The following is a 25,225-nucleotide window of genomic DNA, read 5'->3' as shown; positions in this document are numbered from 1 at the left end:
AATTTTACTGTCTGTACTAATTGTGCAATTTTATAGTAAGTCTGAAATTATTTCAAAGTAAAAGTGTACGTCTACTATCAAAAGTATCATTAAAGGATGAAAGTCCTCAAGTGAGAAAAGACATTTATAACACTTTTAAATAAGGCTACTTCTTCTCCAAAATGTACTAAGAACTTCAGCAAAGTCAACCCAACTGTCCACCGGCAGAGTCCTTTATGAATTAGTGCATAGAATTCAGATTTCAACAACGCCATATTTATTTGGAGGAAAGAAACCTCTTACCAATGTCGCCACATTGGCACACACAGCTTAAGCATGTGGTGGAGTTATTTTGATTTTTAAGAAAAGAAATTCATCTTCTTTACCCTTCAAAGGAAAGTCAAGGCCAGATAATCTAAGATACAGGAATAGATGGTCATGGAGAAAATGCAGTTTGGATGACATGCATAAACAATGTTCAAAGAGATAAGATGAAGGACATGCGATGGCAGCAGTTTCAGAGGAGCCTCAGACCCTGGAGTCGGAAATCTTGCAAGAAGATGAGGACAATTAAAATGTATTTCATGAAGTTTTCCTGAAGAGACACATTTTTTTTTGATGAACTTCAGCCTTCTATTAAGTAAGAAAACAGTTTGGATTTCTCTCCTATACTAGCTAACTCTCTCTCTCTCTCTACCATTTGTAGATACATTTTCAGTGGATGTAATTCATCATAAAACTTGCTAAAATACAAATAAGTTGACAATATAGTTTAATATTAAGTACATATAGGTTTAATACAGGCTTCCAGACTAATTAAACTATATGTACCAAATGTGGTTCGTTGATAGAATGAGTGTGATTTTTATCCCTGTACAGGAGAGTTAGGAAAGATTTTCACTGTCGTTATAACTGTAATGACTACCACACAGAGTGCTGATACTACAGCTCTTCAAGATACTGATGCTCTTTAACATCTGATGCATCACTACAAGTTGCACAATATAACCCAAACTGTAGGCTAATTAGTTCATTATTACCCCTGTTGCTCCAGGAAGAGCTTAATATAGCTTGAGATGTAGGTGGATAAAAGTGGTTGAGAGAAATGAGAAAGGAGAACTGAGCCCAGGAAAGGCAAGACAAAGTCAAAAGCAATACAGATGCACAAAAGTCCTGCCAGGGCGGCCCAGCCATTTGCATGAAGTCACTTGCAAATTCAGTAATATTTTCTCATGCACTGGGCGAGACACCGGATTGAATGATTGCATGCATAGAAGAAGAACTTACCTGATTCCCAAAGGGAAACAAAATGATGTTTGCAACTGAGATTAAAGAGTGATCTCTTTCATGAGTTCTCATAAAGGAGCCCTTGTATTACGTAATATCCTTTTAATAAGTAAAGCAATGGGTTGTGTAACTTTGTTTTTTATAATGCTAAAACTAAACTACAGGAAGCCAATATGCTATATGCTAGTTACTGATCTCTGCTGTTATTATTGCTCTAGAGGAAATCATAAACTTTATACCTCTCAGGCAAGCCTTCATAAATGTAATTTCTCTCAGCTGACATTTTTATAACTCGTTTGTAGCAGTAACCTTAAGAAACCAAAGTTCAGCTATTCTGATAAGATAAAATGCAGAACCATTTGTGTTAACATTTAGACAAGCTAGAAATAGAATTAATATGCTTCCATGAAAGTTGGAGACTGTGACAAAAGTAAATACTGAAAGAGAGGCCTTCTCTGCATGGAGAAAGGCTGAGGATTAATTCTTGGGCTAGACCAACACATTCCTCAAGAAATGGTTTGGGGTCTGCTGAGGCACATAAAGGGAGAATCAACACCACAAGATTCTACTTCAGAGAGCATGGTCATGGTTACTTCAATATGGAAAATATATATATGTGTGTGTGTGTATGTATACATTTTTTTACTAATATATATCTCCAAATGTTTTGCTTAGAAAATCTTAGCAATATGTTCATAAAGCCAATAATTTAGAGTAATATAACTTCCTAGTGTTTCTGGCAAGATAAGCTGTCTGAAATATAAACACCTAGATAATTGATTCAATTTGCTATGGAGGATTAAATATAAATCAGTTAATAGTAGTTTAGCATGGTAGGGAGATATTTACTAATTTTCAGTATAACTAAGTAAGATGCTAATTATTTTAATATTAAGACCTTCTCTGGTGTTTAAACACGTCATCCACAGACAAGAAAATGTTTCAACTTACTGAAGAATGAATTAGTGATTACAGATTGTATGGAAATAGCTTCCAATTAACCAAATGGATTTATGAGAGTAAAATAACTTAGAATCGAACTCAAGATCAAATTACACTGTATCTCATATCTCTTTAGGGATTTAAAAGCTGCACAAAGTGAATAAAATGCATAATATTTTACTGTTTTTCTGAACTTGATCTACAAGAAGATAGATTTTTTTAAATGACTCATGGGGAACTACCTATAGCTACCATTTTCTTAGGTAGAACACCTATATGAAAAGACTAGGCTTCCAATGTATGAGTAAAGAAAATTATACAGCTATTTTAGATGGAATGCCTACTAATCTAAAAATCTGGGGGACAATAGTTGCCTTTTAAAAAGGATAAACACTATTTTGCATCCAGCCAATAGGACTGTACCAACAGATTTGATGAAGGTCTTTAATTAGCTCTAATAAGTCTAGTAGTAAAAGTTGAGCAGATGCCTTACCTATTTGAGATTTTTAAAGTCAGCTTTAGAATATGCTGGGCTATTACTAAGACCTTGTTGGAGAATAATCTTGGATCCATACAAGGACAGTTGAGCCTCCTTTACAGACATGAGAAGATAAGACACTTCAAGTGTCCATCTGGATATAAACATATGCCTAAATCAGTTCTTTCCTTATTTAATACCTGACATAGATTCACTTCACTGAGTTCAAGATAATGAATTTAAATATGATTTAAACATACTGAAATAAGAAGATCCTCTTTTTATTTTAATTTTTATAGGGACATGCTAAATTGACCAACTTTTTCTCCCTCTTTATCTTACTTTTGGGACAAAATATTTGTGGTCTCATAGATACATTTGCACATCTATGAATGGCTAGATTTCTATAAGCTAAAGGAACATAGATGAAATTTTCCAATTTCTGAGTTCCTCCCTCACATATATGAAATAATTTTGGTGGCTTCACTTATTCTTTAAAAACAATAAAACAGAATGAAGGAAAATAACTCTACTCATTAGTCTGATCAAAATGTTAACATGTCTGTAACTCAAGTTAAGTAAACTAAACCAGGGAACAAAGATGCAGTTGACCGGAGGGAAGAAAATTGTGTTACATACAGGTTAAACTGAAACCTATAAAGGGAAGTAGGAAAAAATAAGGAATAAAGGAAAACACATACCCTTTTTTGTTTGAGGAGAGAATGATCAAACTAAGTAACAGTGGAATTTATATCTTTACAATTTCAATGTGTTTCCCCCCTGCAAGAATAAGTACTAAACTGTGAACTCCCAATGGGTTTATAAACTGAAGGCTATTATATTCAAGACACAAAAAAAGAAAGAATTTCTGGGTCATATGAATTGTTCACCCTTGGTCTTATTTTCTGAGACCTTACGAACTTCCCTTTCATGAAAGTCCTTAATAAACATGATTCTTCTAAGTTGGAAGTGGTAGTATGATGCCCCTCGACGGCAAGGGACAAACAGGAGCAGGTGGAAGGGAACTAACAATTTCTGAGCACATATTTTGTGCCAGTCTGTGCTATAGGCTCAATACAAGCAGGCTTATTATATCTCAAAATAAGCATGGATCCCTGGAGAATTTAGTGTTCCAGAAGTCAGAAAATGTTGAATGTCTAGAAAGGGACAGAGACCCAAACTCAGCCCAGGTTGGTTTGATGCCAAAGACACTACGTGCCTTTATTCTATGCCATGCATCCTTTCAGGGATGAGACAGCAGTGCGTTTGAATGCTCACGTCTCTTTTAGATGAAGTTAACTGTTTATCTGAACCAACAGTTTCATGTAATAGGAAAATGACAAAATATTCTATTTGAAAACAAACATTCCTTACTTTTTGACTTATTTGCACTGGAGCATCATTCAAGGAGGAAGCCCAATTTACGAAGTCAGCTACATCAACCGCCTTGGCTCCTTTGAGAAGCTTCTCTTTCAGCTCAAATGCATATTTTCCGGTTCCTCCTCTGATGAGTGAAATAACATCATCTATGAGGTCATCACTCAAGATGTTTACTGAGAAGAGAAAGAGGATGTAAATGAAACATTTATAGTTCTGTGATATTTGGTAAACATTTATTGAACTGTTTCTATAAAGTATAGTCTGGTGTATTTATTGAATTTTTAAATAAATATTACTTATGCAATTTTTTTCACCACAAATCTCCAAGGGCAATTTTTATTAGTAAACTATTGTAGATTTCATCATCTCTTAAAAAAATGATGCAATGACTGAGATATATTGATAATTCAAAAGTCATCACCTATGCCCACGCACACATGGTAACATGACTTCTGGATGTACTATATATTTTTTGTTGCAGACTTACTTCATCATTGTATTTTGATTATAATGGTTTGCTTTAAGCTATTTTAAATTATAAAACATCAGAGTGTACAAGAAAGAATAAAGTGAAAAGCAAGATTCCTTTTTATCCCAAATTCCTGTCTCTCTTTCTTCAGACTAAACTACTCTTAACAAACTTTGTGACTCTTTTAGAATTGTTTTGAACTGGAAAGGAATTTCAGGATAATTTTTTTCTTTATCTTTCCTCATTTTTAGGGATGAGAAAACAGACTCAGAGGAGTGGAGTGACTAGCCTAAAATTACGCAGTTAATTTAAGGGCCACGTGTTGAAATTTTGACATTTGTTGGTAAGTTCAATCTTTTTTTTAATTCACTAGTGGTTCCCAGTCATAGCCATACATTAATGGTTGGTAAGCTTTTAAAAATATAAGGCTTTCCTCTTTTCTGCCTCGCCACTGTCAGTTAGCTCTTTAAAGGTGAGTCTCAAGTATTTGTATTTCTGAAAATGATCTCAGATATTTCTGATGAGAATAAAAATGGAGAATTCTGGCCCTACGTTATGCTTGTAAATCTGCTAAACATTAACAGCAGAAGTGATATTTATGCCAGAAATATTTACATTTTAAAACAGTTATGCATTGATTAAGGATTTATCCCTCCTACCCCAGTTTTATTGAGATATAATTTACATACAACACTGTGTAAGTTTAAGGTATACAGTATAATAACTTGACATATATTGCAAAATGATTACAACAAGTTTAGTTAATATACATCACCTCATATAGATACAAAAGACTTTTTTTGTTGTGATGAGAACTTTTAGGATCTACTCTCTAAGGAACTTTCAAATACACCAAACAACATTGTTAACTGTAGTCATCATGTTGTGCCTTTCATTCCCAGTACTTATTTTTCTCATAACTGGAAGTTTGTAACTTTTGACCAATTGGGTAAAGGTGGATTAGAGAATTCAAGTCAGGTGGAAGATTGAGTTAAGGAAGTGGCTTTAACCTTCTCCTTCTTAAATGGACACACACAATACTGCCACTAGTCCATTTGGGATTTTTGTTAAAACTAGGGGGAGAAAGGACACTTTTCCTCAAGGCATTTTTTACTATGGGCCTTCTTCCACTGCCATGGTAAATTTATGAATCTACACTGACAACAGTGTGAATGGCACCCCCCAGAGCTGTGCACTGCATGAACTGCACAGTACGTGTCTGTAGGTCACTTGAGTTTATAATGGTTTGGAAACCACTGTAAAGGTAAAATACTTTTTAAGTACTTTAAGGTTTTTTTTATAAATAAAGAAGGTAGACAATAATGAGGGTTCATAGTGATAAGGCAGTGTTCATTGACATTCCCCCACTTTTTTTAACCTAGAAAGTTAAGCCATACTTACCAGTATTACCCTCACCCCTCTTTATGCAATCATCTTTTTTAATATTTCCTGTGATTTCAGCTCCAACATTCAGAGATAAGTCCAGATTAAACCCGAGGCATTTTTGTACATCCCTTATTTCAACACCTGTTTAATATATTCAGTTGAAAATGATTAGGTAACATATTAACATCATAAATAAGTTCCAATTTTGCTCTTTTGTAAGAAACGCAATTACTTGGATTCCTAGACATTATTACTGAACTCAAATGCAAGGTCATATTTATCCTGCTTTGTCCCCTTGAAATCCACTGGCATTCTTTTGACTTTGCTTGCCAACTTAATGGCAAAGGACATATAAATTTACCCCTTGTTTAAAAGGGACATAGAGCAGAATAAGGTAGAGTCCTTTACCTCTAACACCATAGAAAGGAGACAATAATTTTTAACATGTATTGACTGCTTGTATGCTCAGCATCACTCTAAGCATCTTGTAGGCAGTAAGTAATATAATCCTCACATTGACTTTTTTATGTTAGTTCTGTTATTACTCAGAATATAGTAGTTGAATCTCAGAGCATTTAATTAACCTGCTGATGGTACTCAGTTAGTAATTAGCCAGTTTGGTATTTGAACACAGAGCTGTCTGGTTATTAATCACTTCTCTATATCAACTTCACAATTTGACTGTGGGATGCACCAACATCTCCTAATCGTCTTTGGAAGACTCAGCACGAAATTCATTGAGGTAAGTAGTTCATTGCTTTGAGCATGTGTCTTATATTTATGACAACTTTGTTTTGGTCCTATGAATGCCATTTAGTAGATGTAGTCCTGGAAGATGCATGATTGTGGTGTGTGGGGCTCCAGTTACTAAGGAAAAAATCCTAATATTTACTCAAATATATAACTTATTGTCTATTCTCCCGACTTAAAAAGGGGAACGGTTCCTTTGTTTTAAGAATAAATTGCCCAGGCCTTAGCTTATTGACCATGTCAGTTTTTGCTCTTATTTTTCATTTCAGAACACACACATGCACACACACACACACACACACACACACACACACGTGGCTGTTTGTCATGGAAGCCAAATTCTTTATAAAAAAGGAAAGAGAAGTTAAGTTAATCCCAGGATCCATAGTGAGATTTAGAAGTAGAGATCTGGAGGCACTTAGGCATTTTTTCATTCAATAAATATATTTTGGGCATCCACTGTTAGTGAGAACTTGAGAAATATCAGGTGGCATTTTCCACAAGAAAGGAAGAGTGAGTATAAAATGGAAGATAATGCTAGACATCCAGAATGCTAGATTTCCAACCTTAACCTAAAAAGCATGAGGACTGTTATTATGAATATAAGGATGAAAATACCTAAGTGACCCCAAAGGGCTTAGAGCCTCTGCCTCAGCTGTGAACCTTTCATGTCCAGACAGACTCTGTACATCCCAAACTGAAGTGGAAGACATGGCTTTATCCTCAGGTATTGCCACTGGAGAATTGAGGAAGACAACTTCCTCTTCAAAGACACCGGGACTGATCTAATGATCCTTGTTTCCTAAGTCCAGAAGGCTTAAGTGGACAGCTCTGAGTCGTCCAAGACTAAAGATTACAGCCTATAAAGCTTTCTTACCAAAGTAACCCTAAGCCTGAAGGGTTCCTTGTGCTTTGCTCACCCTTGTTTAGCCTTTCTTTTCTAGTGATTAAGTTTCTCCAGAAGACTTCTTGCACCCTTCCCCCCTGTGATATCTATCAGTATAGCCTCCCAGGCAGGGCTCATAGAGACCTCGTTTTGCTGTCCTGCAGGATGAGGCCCTGTAAGGTGGTATAAGCCAAACAACTTCACACTCCACTGCCCTCAACAATGCTTCTACCTGCCCAAGACTAGACTGAGGCGTCAAGAGCAGTTGGCTCTGACCATGTCATATTTGCTTTATCCGTAAGGTTTTTACTGACTGGTGACACTGTCAGACTTCAAGACAATATCCACATCCCATTCTTCACAGTCAGAGGCTATAGGGAAAGAGCTATGGAAGTGATTTTTGGCAACACTTCCTTCCCTAAGAGACACACTCAAAAACTTCGAGGAATGAGAGAGGAACTATGCTAACATTTGTCACTTGTTTAAGGAATATTATCACTAGTCATAATTACTCCCAAAGTAAATACTGCAAACTTATTAACATAGTCACTTAGCATCTATTTTATTCTTAAAAGGCTTAGATGAAGCCTTTAGGCCAAGATAGTAATTATGTAGCATATAGGCCTATCCTGTACATATGGTGGGCACTGATGATCAACTGTGGCCTTCTTTCCCAAAATTTCAAATGTGGTTAGAAACCTACTTAGCAAGGATGCAATTCAACTACCATTATATGATTAGAATTGTTATCATATTAGGTAAAACTAATTTTCCATCCTTGTTTTAAGGTGTTAAAACTTACATGAGGTTAATATTGCTTCTTCCCTAAGAAACATTTTAGAACAATATTTCCCGTTCCAATACTGAAGAATATTTTGGAAGATAATTGTCATACATATAATTGGAAATGGGTTGTGTAAATTATGTCTCTTGGACTTTCTTCCACCTTTTAAATAGTATTTCACTAAAAGCAGCAGTATCAAATGATATTAAATTGCAGTACAATTTAGTACATTTCTTAATAGTGCCACTGAGTAGTGCATGTTTAAGTCATCTATCTCATTTGAGGCAGAAGACAATTTGCTGTTTGATAGGGCTTTAGATACAAAGAGCAGGGAGAGAGTTTTCTCAAAGAAGCAGGTTATAGTACTCTATTCTGGAGCCTCTCATCATTAAAACAGGTTAGCAATAAGAATAATGGTTGGTTAAAATAGCATTAGAAGTTAGAGTTCTATTTCTAGGCATACCTTTCTCTTCCATGGAAGCTTTATCTAAAACATATATTAGTTCATAGAATCCTCCTAGAGACCCAGAGCTACCATAGTGGGTTCCATAAGTTTCCAAAAATGCAAAATATTCTCCTTTTTCATAGGTAGTTGGCAGAGCTTTTATATCACCCAAGAAAGTTGTTGTCAGCATGACATCCCGACTTCTCATCACAAATCTTCCCAGATGGATTACTCCTTTCACAAGTAGAAACAATTTTTCCTTTGTTGTAGAGCAGAAGAAAAGAAATATGACTTTTATCACCATTATTTTAAATTAAAAAATTCACAAAATTTGTATTTCCATAGGCAATACCTTTTTTAGCAGTGACTGTAAGGTACCACTTTAATCCACTAGAATGGAAGGCTTAAAATTACTATCAAAACCAACCGTTGAAGATATGCAGCAGCTGGAGATCAGATACATTGTGGGGGAGAGTATAAAATGACACAACCACTTTAGAGAACTGTTTGGCAGTTTCTTACAAAAATAAACACATGTCTACCCTATAGCCAGCAATTCCACATCTGCCTGTTACCTAAGATGAATGAAAAAAATAGTCCACAAAAAGACCTGTACAAGAATTTATACCAGCTTTAGCCAAGGCAGCTTAAAATTGGAAATGACTCAAATGTCCATCAACAGGGGAATTCATACATTGTAGTATATTCACATAAAGGAATACTACTTAGCAGTAAAAAGGTACAATCTACTGATAAATGCAATATAAATAAATCTCAAAAATCACATTCTGTGTAAAGAAAGCCAGAAACAAAAGAGTATATATTGTATGATTCCATTTATATAAAGTTCTAGAACAGGTGCAACTGAACTATGGTCAGAGAAATCTGGTCAGTGGTTGCTTCCATGGCTGTGGGGATTGCATAAGGGAATTTTCTTTGAGGTGAAGGGAATGTTCTCTATCTTGTTTGAGGAGGTGGATACGATAGTCAAAACTCATGGAATTACATTCTTAAATCTCTGTATTCTATTGTATGTCTTACTAAGTTGATTTAAAAATGTGAACAATGGAAGGAAATTATATATGAGGCACAATCTTCTTATTGTGGAGATGAGTAAACTCTAACCCAAAGGTATCAAGTTCTTTGCCCCAAATCACACAAATCATTTGTGGCAGCAATTGGTACTAAAAACCTAGGTCTCAGATCTTTCTGTTCCTTCCACTCTGTCTTTTCAATCTCTGTTTTAAGACAATATCAAGTCAACCTAAGCAGCTCAACAGTTAAATGTTCCCAGGGATGATGGCTTAAATTTCCAAGAGAAAATTGGGGCAGTGACAAAAAACACTAGATTCAATGCCATAGACTGTCTCAGCAAAGGCTAAACTACAATTGACACTCCTAGTTTTGTGGGTGGTTCTTTTGAGGTTCTCCTGTTGTAGTTGTGGTTAGTACATGTTGATTGCATGGGAGTTTAAAGCATTTTGTTATTTTTTAATGGCATATTGTGAGCATAGGACCATCACACTAAACCTTCTGTGTTCTAGAAGCATAATTGCTCACTCTACATGACATAACTTCATGTGATAGTGGGTAATTTGGTCTTTAACAAAAATGTTAAAGGATCTTACTCCAGATATAATAAGCCATAGTTCTCCATCTAAACAACTTGCATAATAATTCTCAATAGAGAACATACATAAAGCATACTGGTATTCATTTTCATTGTTGCTAAAATTAGGAGGTATATCCTGTCAGAAAGATGTTATGTTCTTTGGCTCCACTTATTTTAGATGTAGATCTTAGATCATTTCTATCCAAATATACTGTTATTTCTTCTGTCTTACAGGGTTAAAAAAAATCTTTGACCTCACTTATCCAACCATTTTTACCCATTTCTTTGCCTTCATTAGCAGCAAAATTCCTTGAAAAGTTTTCTATACTGGCTGCTTCCAATTCCTCTTCTCCTAGTTTCTCTTAAATATTAAATGTAATCCAACAAAACTCCTCTTGTCAAGGTCACCAATAGTCTTCATGATGCTAAAGACAATGGTCACTTCTTAGTCCTTATCTTCTCTGACATATTAGCACATTTAACAAAGTTCCTTCTTCCATGATGAGGTTTCTTTTCATGTGTTTCAGGGTAGTTCTTCTCATTTGTAAAGCGTGAACAAACTACTTGGAAAATCTTGTTAAAATGTGATTCTGATTCAGTAGGTCTGGAACAGAGACGAGGCTCTTGCTGCCCAGTAATGTTGATACTGATGGTCCACGGACCATACTTTGAGTAGTGAGGTTCCAGGTTGTAACGCTTGCCACATCTTGCTTTCCTTTGTTGGTTCTTCTTCTTTCCCCAGATCTGTTTATATTGATGTTTCCCAATTTGGTCTTTGACCTCCTTCTATCTACATTAACTCTGTTAGTGGTTTTGCCAGACCCTATGACTTTAAGCATCACATATACATTAATAGCTCCCAAGTTTATAGCTCAAGCCCAGACCTCTTTGCCAAACTCCAGACTCAAGACACCAGCTTCCTACTTGACATCTCCAACTGAATGTCTAGTACACATCTCAAACTTAATCTAACTAAAACTGAAATACTGGTCTTCTTCTCCAGACCTCTTCTACCTGATGTTTTCTCCATGTCAGATGAGAGCAACTCCCTTCTTCCAGTTACTCAGGTCAAAAACATTGGAGACATGTTTGACTCTGCAACTGCCATGCCTGAACTACTCTCATCTGGATTTCTGCCATCGCTTTCAGCAACCCTTTTTGCTTTGCTCCTAACTCCCAGCCTCTTTTCTCAACAGAGCAGAGTAACCATTTAAAATATATTAGGGTATGCTAATTCTTCCATTCAAAACATTCCATTGACCTTCCATGTCACTCAGAGAAAAAAACCAGACTCTTAGAATAGACCCTGAGGCTCTTCATCATCTGGTGCAAGGTATCCTTTCTAATCTTTTCTCTGGGGCAGGTATGCTCCCATCTCAGAGACGTGTCTCTAGCAGCTACTTCTGCCAGATACGTCATCCTGAATATGACTATCTGGCTGTCACCTCTCCTTCAAATCTTTGCTCAAATCTCCTTTCCTCAATAAGCCTACCCTGAGCTTTCTTTTTAGTACTACCATTTGCCTAGCACTCCTGATTTCCCTTATGTTACTCTACTTTTCATTTTAATCCATAACACGTATCACTTTCTAAATACTATGCAGTTTCCTTTTGTGCTATTATGTTTGTTGTTTTTGTTGGTCTCTCTTCCTGAACTTTCAGCTCTATGAGGACAGGAATCTTTGTTAGTTTGGTTCACAGATGTATTCCAAGCACCTGGAACAGTGCCTCGCCACATAGAAAGTCTGCAATTAAATATTTGTTGAGTGATTTAAAGGATTTTCGAGCAGCATACTTTGTGTGAGCATGCATGTGAATATGGAGGCAATGTACAGACCTATACGAACAAATAGGCATATATAAGTACTAAGGGTGAATTACTATTTTTAGAGTAGAAGAAAAGTATCTGATGAATTTGAGAATTTGTTGAATGTTAGTTTTTCTCTCATGAGCTCTGTCTGTTATAAATACTTAAAGGAGTTTGTTAGTTTAAAAAGTAGACATTTCATTCTATTCTCTTTACTAAGTATTGGGTCTTACCTTCTTGGAAGAATGTGACAAGAACTGTTGGTAAACTTCATTTTTGGAATATGTAAATCGAAACTTGGCCTCAGAATTTTCTTGATTTGGGGACTCTTTTCCAGTAGAAGGTTCTTGAGGTTTACTTTTAAGCTGCTCAATTGCTTCAATAGGTGTGAATTTAAGAGTTAAGTCTGCATTAAAAGTTGATATAGTCTCTTGCATAATACTTTTGAATGCTTGCACCTGCTCTTCATAGTGTTCAATTCTGAAATTTTTATCAGCTTTGGTCTAAAAGAGAATAATACATTGTTGTTAAAAACACAAAATAAACAGAATAAAACAAAAATCAAGCAACTGTTTAACAGGTGCAGGAGAGAAGTTAGGAGTGAGGCCACTGAAGCAAGGCTGCTGGTGTCCAAACTCAAGCTCCATGTCTCTGAGGACATTGCACAATAACCTCTCTGGGCCTCTTCTGTTTCCTAGTCCATAAAATAGGAATTGTCCAAAGGTTGTATATGTACTCAGTGCAATAATGCACAGGAAGAGCTTAAACACAGAAGGCTATCAAAGTAGAATACATTAATCATTAAAAAACAAATTGCATAACAGATATACGATATACTCTAATTTGTGAAAAGAAAGAATGATAAAGCCAACTCTTCCTGGAGGATTATGGGCCAGGCACTGTTTTGAGTGTTTTATGTAAGTTAATTAATTTAAGTTGAAAGGCCAGGACTTGAACTCTGAACTGCATCTTAATGTTTACTGTTAAAAAAAAGAGAAAAGAAAAAGGCTTTTTTGTGAATAGGGAATTACTGGAAGAATAGACAAAGCACAGAGAGTATTTGCCCTTGAGGAGGGGAACTGTGAAATGAGAATATGGAGTGCGAACAGGCTTACTTTTCCTTGCATAATCTTTTGTCCTGTTTGGACTTTTTGATTTTTTTTTTTTTTACCACATTCATTTTTTCATGGAAAAAAAAAAAGAAAACTAAACAACTTTGTCAAAAATCAACACTTTCAATTAAAACATTCTTTGCCAATTTGTCATTTGAAAAGTATCAATGAGATAAGTATCTCAGTGGTTAAGCTTTCTTTCTAGAGGACCTCTGACACAGGCTTTAACTCTTGTCTGGGAAGCAGACATCCATCTCTCAGTGGCATGGACTGGGTTCAGCACATGCACTGAGTGACTGTTCTGCACAGGAAATGCGGTGGTCTGAATGTCTACATCTTCTGCACCCCAATCCATGAGTTAAAATCCTGATGCCCAATGTGATGGTATTAGGAGGTGAGGCTTTCTGGGGGAGACTTCATGAATAGGGTTAGTGCTCCTATAAAAGTGACCCCATAGAACTCCCTAGCTTCTTCCACCATGTAAGGATACCAGGAGAAATCTGTGACCCCAAAGAAGGCCCTAACCCATTCATGCTGGCACTCTGATCTGGGACTTCCAGTCTCCAGAACTGTAAGAAATAAATGCCTGCTGTTTCTAAGCTACCCAGGGTATGGTATTTTGTTATAGCAACTGGAATAGAGTAAGACAGAATCTTAAGTTACCAACTAATGGAAAAGTCAAAAGTACATATAATTTTCTTTAAAGCAAGGCCTGCTGGGAAAAGTGCCTGATGTAGAGAAGAGCAACCTAACCATGTCACTTCCCTGTTTAAACTCTTTCAGTCTTCTCATGGCCTTTAAGATGAAGTCTACACTAAACTTATTCCAAGTTAATATCTCTCCATACTCTAGTCCTCTATGCAGCTTACTATTTCCATAGTTTATGCATCTTCCCACCCTTTTATTTTGCTTTTGCTTTCTGGAATGTTCTCTAACACTGTCCTCCTCCCCCATCCTCCCATAAGACAAGCACTGTACATACTCACACACACTCTCTCTCATACACTCATACACATACATACTATACCCTTGGCCTGGTTAATTCCTACTCCTATTTCAAGTCTTAGCTTAAACATCACTTCTTTAGGAAGGCCTTTCCTGAACCCATGGACTAACAAATCCATATTCTATAAGCTGTCATGAGTCTTCTTCTAAAATAAAATAAAATGAAAAACGCTTCCCTTTTATAATTGCTTACTTAATAGACCTTCAGATAGTATACTGCAAGAAGTCAGGGATCATGTCTGTTTATGCACATGCTATAGCCTCAGCACTTAGTAAAATGCCTGGCACATAGTAGATGTTAATAAATATTTATTAAACTTAATATGCAGATCCAATATAGCTAACAATAATAATCAATATTTATTGAATGCTTACTCTGTGTGAGGAGCTGTTAAAAGTGTTTTATATTGAAAAGCATATTCAACTTCCAACCCTCAAACTAATTTCTGTAATTATCCCCATTTTACAGATAAGAAAATGTGAATTAAGAAATTTGTCAAAAAAAAGAAAAAAATTTGTTTAAGGTCACACAACTAGAAAGTGACCCAGCAGCATTGAAACCTAAGAAGTCTGATTCCAGGAGTGAGCTATTAAATCTTATTCTGCACTGCCAAAGAGGGCTTGACAAATTCTGCCTAGTGAAATGAACAAAGGACTCCTGGAAAAGGTTGCCTTGAAAAATTAATGGGATTCCTTTTGCCTTGAGATCTGAGACAAGTGGAAGCAACTGAATACACTTCCCCTCAGTCTTCAATGCTGAAAAATGCCAAAGCTGAGCAAAATGACTCCAAGTAGCCACCTCTCCATAACTCTCTTGGTCAGCTGAGGTCTTCTTAGCTCTCTGTCTTCTGACTGGCTGCAGGACAGGGCATTGTAATTTGTAGACACTTGTAATTATACCTGAGATGGTTAGAAAGGAACTGGTATGGAGCAGAGATCAACTTAGCAATGTGGAAGATTGCTTCTGGGTGTAAGAGAATGTTTGTCAGGTTATCAGTTAGAATGCTGTTGAATGGTCCTGCCTTGCTGTGCTAAGATGGTCAAAGTAGTGAGCAGGCTCTGAAACAGTGAGCGTGGGGTCACCCCTGAAAGCATAGAGACAAGACAAGAGCTCAGGAAGAACCCATTTATCCGAAAAGAAGTCTGAACCCAATGTTAGCCACTGAGAGGTGGACCAATATTTGGAATCATCATGTACTGAAGAACAAAATTCTTTGAAAAGAGGCTGAGAGTCAAGGTTAGAGAAAGCAAGAAGATGCAAGGATAGAAGCAAGTTTCTTTATGAGAACCAAATGAGCAGATGTCAGAGGAGCTAAAATCAGAGGGAGGGGCAAGGGAGCATGGAGGTCAGGCACATTACAGGTGCCAGTTAAAATTACCCTGTTTAAAGATTTATTCAGTAGACAGTTTTTGGAAAGAATTAACATTACTTCTGGCACTGAGAGTAGAAGAGAGAGAACACAATCAATAAGTATTTCAGAGTTCAAATAGAGGAGGCTGGAACAGCAATTGAAAATAGAAGGTAAAGAAAGAAAACTTAAAGATGCCACTGAGGTTCCATTTGTACTAATGGATAATAAAACAACATATTATCAGTTATTACTATGAAAGCTATCTCTCACTAACCAAGAGAAGAAATCTGGAAAGAGTAGATTGACTGTAACCCCATGAACCATCTTCAGCTAAGGTACTAGCAGAGCTGCATGCACATGCTTAACCCTTTAGCCACTAAAGTGTGGAGTGATTTGAAATTTAGCAATAGATAATGAATACATTTCTGTTCTTTTATCTTCAAGAGATCATTTTCTCTGCCCACATTAAATGTTGGTGTGCTCTAGGACTTTATTCTCTATATTCTTTCCTCTCTCATAATATACTTCCTGAAAGATCTAAAGCACTTTCAAGATTTCAGTGATCATCTACATGCTGGTGATACATAAATCTCTGCCTCAGATCCAGATTATTCTCTTCATCTCACATTCATATAATCTACTCTTTGCAGGATAACTCCATCTAGATGTCACATAGACCCTCACTTTCAAAATTATCAAAATTCACATCAGTATCTTCTTCTTGGAATGAGTTCTTACTTTGGTAGGTCCTCTCCCTGCAACACCTCCCAGGTCTCTTTTGATGGTTATCCACTGGAGGTGTCCTTTGACTTTCTATCTCCATATTTTCCATCTATGATGAATTTACTTTGTGCTAAACACTGTTCTGAGCACTTTCACTTATTAATACATTTAAACTTTCCAAAATCCTATGAGATATGTACCATTATGACTCCACTTTATGATAAGAAACCGAGATTCAGGAAAGATAACTAAGTTGCCCAAAGTCACATGGATGATAGTGGAGTCTTATTTCAGGGAGTCTTAGTTGAGAACTGGGCAATTGATAATATGCTGTGTTTTCTCCAATGCATCACTGAACTCTCAGTTCTTAAATGTGCTGGATTTCACCTCTCCCTCTCGATCTCTACTATTACAAACCAGTTCAGTCTTTCATCATCTTCCTCTTGGACCATAAAATAGCCTCCTTCTGGTATTACCTCTAGTCTTGTCCCTTTGAATTTTTCATGTCCACAATGATTTAAAATGAAACTCTGACCACGTTGCTCTCCTCAGTGGCTCCCTTATCATGCTCAGGATTATGCCCAATTTACTTAAGATGGCATGTAAGCACCTTCATCATTTGTTCCTTATCAGTGACCCCAAATTTGAACCCATGTGAGTTTGTTATAGACCATAGTTCTTTTCAAGATGAGGCCCAGACTTATTTGTTCTTGGGAACATCACCATACAGCAGAAAAATTAGCATGCATATAGTAAACTTGATCTGCCAGACATTCTAAGTGGACTCAAGTTGCCAGTAGAAAGAATAGTTGAAATTACATGTTTAATTGATTATGGGCTCCTGCCTTCTTTAGATGCATTAACTTTTAAAAGGAAGAAGACAAGTAGTGACCCTATAGCATCTTACTGCACTGATGGACAGTGACTGTAATGGGGTATGTGGTGTGGACTTGATAATAGGGGCAATGTAGTAACCACAATGTTGCTCATGTGAAACCTGTGCATAAGATTGTAAATCATGATACCTGAATAAAAAAAAAAATTGAAATTGAAAAACAGGTTCTAAAATTCATATGAAAATTTGAAGGAGCTAAAATACTTAAAACAAATTTTGGAAAGAACAATAAATTTGGAAGCCTTTTGCCTGATTTTGGAATTGCTACAGCACTATTATAATCAAAGGTATAATATCATGAGAGGATGGCTGGAGCCAGAGATGGAGTCCAGACCCACACATATATTGTCAAACCATTTTCAATAGAATTGTCAAGATATTTACAGCCTGAAAGGATATTTTCAAAAAATTGTTTCAAAATTATGACATCCATATGAAAAATCTAAAAAACCTCAAAACATCTCAAGTCATTTACCAATAAACTTGAATTGGATCATAAACCTGAATGAGATAAAAAAAGTACATCTCATAGGCAATATATGAGGAACACTCTTTGTGAGTTAGACAAAGACTTTTACAAAGGACATAAAAATCAAAATGCAAAGAAAGTAAGTTGGGACTTTAAAAAAATTTAAAGTGTTGGCTATTAAAAAGACACATTTAAGAAAAATAAAAATACAAATGCAAGCCATACCTGGTGAAGAATATTTGCAAAGTATAGTATATCTGACATGTATCCAGATTTTAAAATAACATCTCAACAATAATAAAAAAACCCAATCTAACAACTTAAAAAGGAAGAGTGTTAATATACTGTATGCACCTATTTATTAATTCAGCAATCATTTATTTAGCATGGCATACAATGTTCATTTCTCAGGATTCCATGGTAAATAAAAAGACAAGAAACTATACTAAATGTATATATGATACAGGAAAATTAAGTCCAGAACAGCAAGAAAACCACAAGCTATTGCTCTCATTTGCAGGGGGGGGGATCTAACCAAAATGGAAGATTAAGAGGAGAAGCTGAGGGTGGAGTGGCAATCAAAGCCAGATCAGGAAGGGCTTTGTCCTCCTTGCTGAGGAGGCTATTATCCTGTGGGCTATAGGGAGAAATTCACCAAATTTAAGCAGCAGAATGATGAGATCAGATTTATCCTTAATCTTCATACTGAAACATGTAAAATGAATTGAAACTGAGCAAAACCAGAGGTCTCAAACCGATAAGAAGCCCAGATAAAAAAAAATGATGGGCCTCTAAGGCAGTGGCTGTGGCAATGGCATTGGAGAAGAGAAAGATTTAAGAAACATTATAAAATCAAGGAGCACGGAGATTATTTGGATGTTGTGGGCTTCAAAGGATGCATCTATAGAGGAGATCTTTAGGAAATTTTTCAGATTTCAAGTTTGATGATTAGAAAGATGTTTCATTTGCCAAGTAAAGAATTCAAAAGCAAGAACCAGGGAACTGAGAGTAAAATGGGGTACCAGCCTTGGGTATGTTAACTGTGTGATGACTAGAGACAGCTGGCTATAGGTATCCAGTTCAGAGACAGACATGGGCTGGAAGGAGAGTACTTGTAAGCCATGAGGATAGAGGTGAAAACTGAAGCCACCAGAGAGGATGAAATCACCCAAAGAGAACTTGCAGAGAAAGTGAAACAAGGTTGCAGCTCTGGGAACACCAATATTTAAGGGCTGTCCTAAGTAAAGTGAGCTCAAAAGAAATTTAGGATGGATTCTGACAAAGCAGTTTGGGCAACAAGATAACGGAGATTTGGTGTTATGGGTTCAATTGTGTTCCCCAAAATCCATGTGTTGAAGTCCGAAGCCCAAGTGCCTCAGAATGTGACTACCTGGAGATAGGGTCTTAAAGAGATAATTAAGTAAAATGAGGTCATTAGGGTCAGCTCTAATCCAGTATGACTGGTGCCTTTACATAAAAAGGAGATTAGGACTCAGATGGACACAGAGGGAAGAGATGTGGAGATACAGGAGACGACCATCTGCAAGTCAAGGAGAGAGGCCTCAGAAAAAACCGGCCCTGATGGCACCTGCCGCTCAGCCTTCCAGCCTCCAGAATTGTGAGAATAGAAACTCCTTTTGTTTAAACCAGCCATCCATTGGAACTTTGCTATGGCAGCTCTGCAAACTCTTATAGCTGGAGAATGACTGGAAAGTGCGAAAGCAGAGACAGCATGTGTAAGTAAGAAGAGTATGTGGAGATGGGGGGTTCCTTCTTGTGTGTTTCTGTTTTTGTTTTTACATAGGAGCCTTGAAGATATTTATATACTAAGAGCAGGTGGAGGATGAGAGATAGAGAGGTTGACTTAAGGCTTACAAGGTACTGGGCATGAGATCCAGAGCATTGAGCGGAAAGATACACTTTCTCCTGAGGCAGAACAGAGGATGAAAGGGTGGACTGCGCGGCAAGTAAGTTTGTACACAAGTATGACTTTGAAGAAAAGACCAAGAACATTCCTGTCTGGGCTTGGTATTCGCTGTCAAATAGGAGCTAATGCCATCTTACTGTGCCCAAGGTCTGAATGGTGAGATAAGGAGCTTGAGGGGTTCCCTGAGAGTTTTAAACTGAACGGGGAGGAGTACAGCCTGGGGGTGGTGTGGATCTGCTGAGCTGCCTGGAAGACCTGGTTAAAATTACAATGCTTCTCATTCTTGAATTAGTATAATTTTCTCCACAGTCCTTAGCAGTATATGTTTACAAGTAGATCAGAAAAATAATACAGTCCATCCAAAGTTGAGTTTTTCTGGATCATAGAGGTATAGAAAGCAAGGACATTGATAATCTTATGACGAATGGCCAGAACGAATCTGAGGTGTTTGGAGGAAGGCACTGAAGTCAGGAGGAGCAAGACAGACCGGAAGAAAAAGAGGTGGCAGAGCACGGGGTCCAAGAGTAAGAACATGGGGTGCAAGAGTAAGTTAGTGGTCATAAACAAGGGAGAGCTGAGAGATTGCAGAGCTGTGGTGAGGTGAGCGTTAAATGTTGGATTTCCAGATTTTCAGATGCCAGAGGCAGCACAGTCTGGGGGACCCAAGGTTAAGGATGTGGCTAGAAAGGTGAGTAGTTATAGTGGAATGGATATAGGAAGTTAAAAGGCAACAAGAAACTATTGGCAGTCCACATGATAGAAAAGTCACCTGGGAATTTGGCAGGATTTGGGGTGGGAAGGATCATATACTCGAGGTGCATTTTATAGACCTTTGTTGATCTCCTAAATCTTACGTTGTCACAATATCCAGGTTTAAAAAAAAACTATAACTAAAACCTGATTTATAAATTGTTATTTTCAACAGCAAAAGTTTCAACAAGGAAAAACAAGTCAAAGGAACTAATTTGTACATGAAACCATCACTTTTTTCCCCCACAGGTGCAGACTTCTGTTATTCTTGTACTTCTGACTTGCAAAATAGCCAATAAATCTTGACCTAAACTGTGACTGCTAATTATTTATTTAACCATTGCTAACTCTTTTACTAATTATATTCCTGAAAAGAAAAATAGAAAATATTTATTGAGTGCTTTCTATGTGCCAGTAACTTCCTAAGTGTTTTAAACTCATTTATCTTTACATTATCTTTACAAGGAAGGCATTATTATTTCTGTTTTACAAATGAAGTCACACCCAACCTATTCAGTGTGCTCTGAAGCCAGATCTGTGTTTGAGATAAGAGGCAGAGGAAGTATGAATTATCAGCATATTCCCCATATAATGATAGGCTGGTTGAAGTCTTTCAAAAAGTAAGAGACAGTAAATTATTGCCAATAAGTAACTAAAATAAGATTTAAAAAATTAATTCACTCAATAAAAATTTGTTAAGCTGCTATGCCACACACATATTGAGTTGGGTGTTGGTAATAGGCTGTAAGGAAGTATAATATGCATTTTTTGCCTTCAGGCACTGTAATAAAATACATGAAAATATAGTAAAATGTTCCATTGAGTATTGGAAAGTGAAGAAAGAAATCCTCCTGAAGAAGTCAAAATAGAGATTTCCACTCAATAAGCTCACATTCTTTTAGTTATCGTACAATCCAGTTTGGCTGGTCACCTTTCATGACCGGAGGGGTGGACGAGCAGTGGGAGCGCAGGGTGATTTCAGGGCTCAGCAAGCCTGCAGCCAACTCCGTCAGTGTCTTCCTCAGGTTCACGGTCGCTATCTGCTTTTCTGTAAGCTTGATGCTAAAACTCATGGAGACACTAATCTGATCGGAATTGATAAAGTGTTATTTGTAACCTTCATTTTTCCCACCCTGTGTGAACCTGGGGAACTAATGGGTAAGTTTCCTTGCTACAGAAATATTAACAAGTTTAATTATGAGATGTTACTCCTAATTCCTCTTGGGGTGGGAGTCACACACCTTCGTAAAATCTGAAACATTCCCAAAGAGGAAACATGTTGCCACTTTGGCAGATGAGGAAAAACTGCGCTTACTCCCCAAAGGTAACCGCAAGATCAGTCCTGGGCAACCCGCCACCTTTCCCATCCTGTGTCACACCAGTTACTACCCCACTGAGAAGCTAAAAGGTTGGCCGTTGTGATGAAGATAGCAACACAGACCTGAGAACCAAAATCAAAATAAAAGAACAACATGTAACCCTCTGCAGTGACAAAAGTTACTTATCTTTCATATATTCTTTTTAGGAAAGAAGAACCTGTGTGTAATACTTTTTAGGAAGATGACCTCCACTCCCCTGTCACCATTCTCCCTTCAAAAGATTCACTTAAAGAAGGGAAACCTAGCACGAGGGGAGAGATTAAGAATCCAAAATACTTCCTGAGATTTGTGGGAAACTGGTTTATTCAAGATTTACAGGTGCTACGGATATGGCAATGTGGTCACCTGTGAAAAAACCTCCAGTCAGACAATCCAGACATTGAAATCTTAAGTATTCATGGGAGAGGAGGATCTCTTCAGCTGCCGCGGGTGGGAGTGATAATAATAATAAGGGGCTTTGCAATAACCGAATAAAGCAAACTTCACGGGTCACCAATGGAACCATTTAAAACACAGATTATTGTAGTTCTTGGCTCGGGATAAACTAATTATTATTCTTCATTCTATCTTGCATAGACCAAAGAAAGCATCCCTAAAGGTGACAAGTATTAATCACCTTTGAATGGGGAGGTCCAGGTAGTGGATGGTTCTAGAGAATTTAGGTGACTTCTAGGAAGGTGATAAGTTTGGGATAGCATTGTGTAGAGTGAAAATCATTTTAAAAAACACTTTTACAAGAACTATAGAGGTTTGAGGTGAGTGAAAACAGCTGCTCACATTGGTCACACAGGTTTTACAAAGGGGAATATTGAAGGAAAACAAACTTAAAGGTGGATTTTCATTGGTAGGCTAGCAAAAACCAGGCTTAAATACCATGTAAGCACTACACTTTGTACTTAAATCAGCACTAATTTAATTTTCAGTTTTATCAGAGATGATTCTTTTCAAGGAGTCTAGATGTTTGCCAAAGCTCTATTGCTAACTACATGTTCCTGAGGATATGACTGTAAACTACTGTATGTTTTCTAAAGAGATCCAAATTATACCTTCTCTTCCTTAAGTCAGTCTTACACTCACATTAAATTCTTATATTCTAGTGAATTTTTCACATTATTTAGTATAAACTTACTGAAACAGCTTTTCAGCTACAAGCTGAACAATGTGTTTCTTCTGAGGTGACTTACTTCATAGGCCAGAGAAGCCACGTTCCAGGGTTTGCGGTAGTAGGTCAAGGTGTTTCCATCCCGAACTCGTTCACAGAGTCCGTTGTAGTACTCGTTGTCAAAAGGCGTGCTCAGGGGATCCATCCCTAGGATGTTGATCCTGAGAATGAACAGAGTAGCTTAGATGTGCAGAAACCAGGAGCTAATGCAAGGCAGCCCTCTACAGGTGGGAAGAGTCAGAGCTTTCCCTTATATCCCAGTCACCCAGTCACCACCCCCACCATAATCAGAGGCAGAAGCAAGAGCCTGTTCACCTCTGCTTTCTGTCTCCGAAAGCATGCCTTGGGAAGGCCTCATCAACTCTTCTACGCAGCTAGGACATGTTGAGAGCACAATGAAAGAAATGCAGTAAGTAGGGAGCAAGGGACTGTGTGCCTGGCTCCCAGAGTCTCAACTCCACCGCTGTAACTCTCAGCTAACCTCCCTTAGTGAACTAAGAGCCAAAGTTGTAATACCACCTATTTAAATTATTTGAGAACAGTGCATCTCTGGGGGGCAGTATAACATATGCCTGAAATTTTAAATCTATGAATCAGCATTGGGGTTCTTTCTCCCTGCATTCTCTTTGAACTTAAGCCCTTTCCTCCAGCTGTCTCTTTGCTTGTCAAGAACCTCATTCCCTCCAGACTTGTATTATTCCTATTTTACTTTCCAAGAGGAACACAAAAATTTCAGCATCCCAGCAAGGCCTCCTTAAAGTTCTACTTTTTTCTCTCACAAAAATATTTTTATTTGTCAACCTTTAATTCAGAAATAGGAATCTTGTTTAGTTTAAAAGAGTTGTTTGATCTGTAGACCTAAAAACAGCGTATGAACAAGAAGTACTTTGTTTTCTGAAGTATACCTTTGTCAATTGGAGGAACAGTCATTGTTGTCTAAACGGTATTTGGAATAAAGGGTCCCAGGCCAGGGAGGCCAAAATGGAGGTTGGATCTTCACATCTATAACTCAGCTTGGCACAAAAGCATAAATTCTTCCATTCCTCAAGACCACATCCCTGACTCTAATGAGCTGGATTACAAATCCTGATGTCAGTTTCAAGAGCGATTTGTCAAAGGACATGGATGGCTTGCTGTGTGTGAAACCATTTCTAATGCAAGAAAAATGATTGAAAGGGTATCCTGCTGCCAGTGGGTTAAAAACTACATCTTCACATAAATTGCACATTCTTAATAAACTTTGAATCTACAGAGAAAATGAACAGTATAGCTCAAATTTAATGGAAGGTAAATTAAGGAACTAATTAAGGAATATCTTTCTTAAAGCTGACTATAGTTAAAGTTAACCACTTCTCATTTCTTGCCCAACCTAAGAATACCATTCATGAAAAATTCTATGGCCCTAGAGTTCCAAAATAGGGCCAACAATTAGACCTAGTAACTTCAGTAAGGAAGTGAGGGGAAAAAAAAACATTCTGTATGTATCTGGTTTACTTTCTTGAATATCTTATCCCTCATGGTAAATTATGACTTTGGCTTCAATTCTTCACTCCTCCTGGCATCTACAGACATGTTAGCAATAAATAGTTTTTTTGTTCTGTTTTGTATTACTGAAGTTTTGATTCAAAGACACAGCATACTAGAAAAAAATCATCTGTATTTGTTTCTTAAACAAGACCTCAAGTACATTTTCTTTATTCTATAGTGAACTGCATTTTATTGGCATTAATAGAGACCCTGTACCTCGTCACTTTTAGCAAACAATGACATTAATCTTTGAATATAATGATGATTGATGAACACTTAGCTGACTACTTTATCTTTGTGTAAGGTAGTGTTTGCAATAAACAATGGGTAATGTTAAGATACTAATACACAGTCCTTGTTCTCATGAAAATTATATTCATGTTAGGGAGTTGAGCACACAATCACCAATTCAAAAGATAGTCCCTGGTTGAACATGTGTGTGCCAAATGAGGTAAGTGCTGCACAGATTCCCATGGCAGGGTCACAAAGAGTTTTAGAAGAAGGATTTGATTTGGGTTTTGAAGGATGGGGCTCAAAAGGCAAGAGGATGATGTGCACATAAGTCTGGAGATTGAGTGACTATGGCATGTTTTCAGGTAGTTCAGATTCTGCTTGTCTACGCTGTAAAAGATTTTGACAAACTATGCCTCCCTGCACAGTTTTAGTTTGACATCTAAAATATTTCATCTTAAGCTTAAGAAGTTGCAAAAGATATAATTT

The 25,225-nt window shown here is 37.1% G+C and overlaps 1 protein-coding gene across 1 annotated transcript in view; it reads right to left on the bottom strand.

The window, feature by feature from the left end:
- Nucleotides 1-25,225, bottom strand: part of C9 (complement C9) — a 53,715-nt gene that overhangs the window by 10,975 nt on the left and 17,515 nt on the right. Inside the window, exons 5-9 of the mRNA XM_057495608.1 lie at nucleotides 23,001-23,139; nucleotides 12,438-12,707; nucleotides 8,805-9,045; nucleotides 5,937-6,062; nucleotides 4,061-4,239 (exon numbers count right to left, since the gene is read on the bottom strand). Of these exons, the coding sequence (XP_057351591.1) occupies nucleotides 4,061-4,239; nucleotides 5,937-6,062; nucleotides 8,805-9,045; nucleotides 12,438-12,707; nucleotides 23,001-23,139 (955 nt within the window). The remainder of the gene's footprint in view (nucleotides 1-4,060; nucleotides 4,240-5,936; nucleotides 6,063-8,804; nucleotides 9,046-12,437; nucleotides 12,708-23,000; nucleotides 23,140-25,225) is intronic.

Source organism: Manis pentadactyla, chromosome 2, assembly GCF_030020395.1.
Source record: "Manis pentadactyla isolate mManPen7 chromosome 2, mManPen7.hap1, whole genome shotgun sequence".
Classification (NCBI taxonomy): Eukaryota; Metazoa; Chordata; class Mammalia; order Pholidota; family Manidae; genus Manis; species Manis pentadactyla.
The sequence above is the reverse complement of the archived record's forward strand: the minus strand, read 5'-3'. Positions and strand labels throughout refer to the sequence as shown.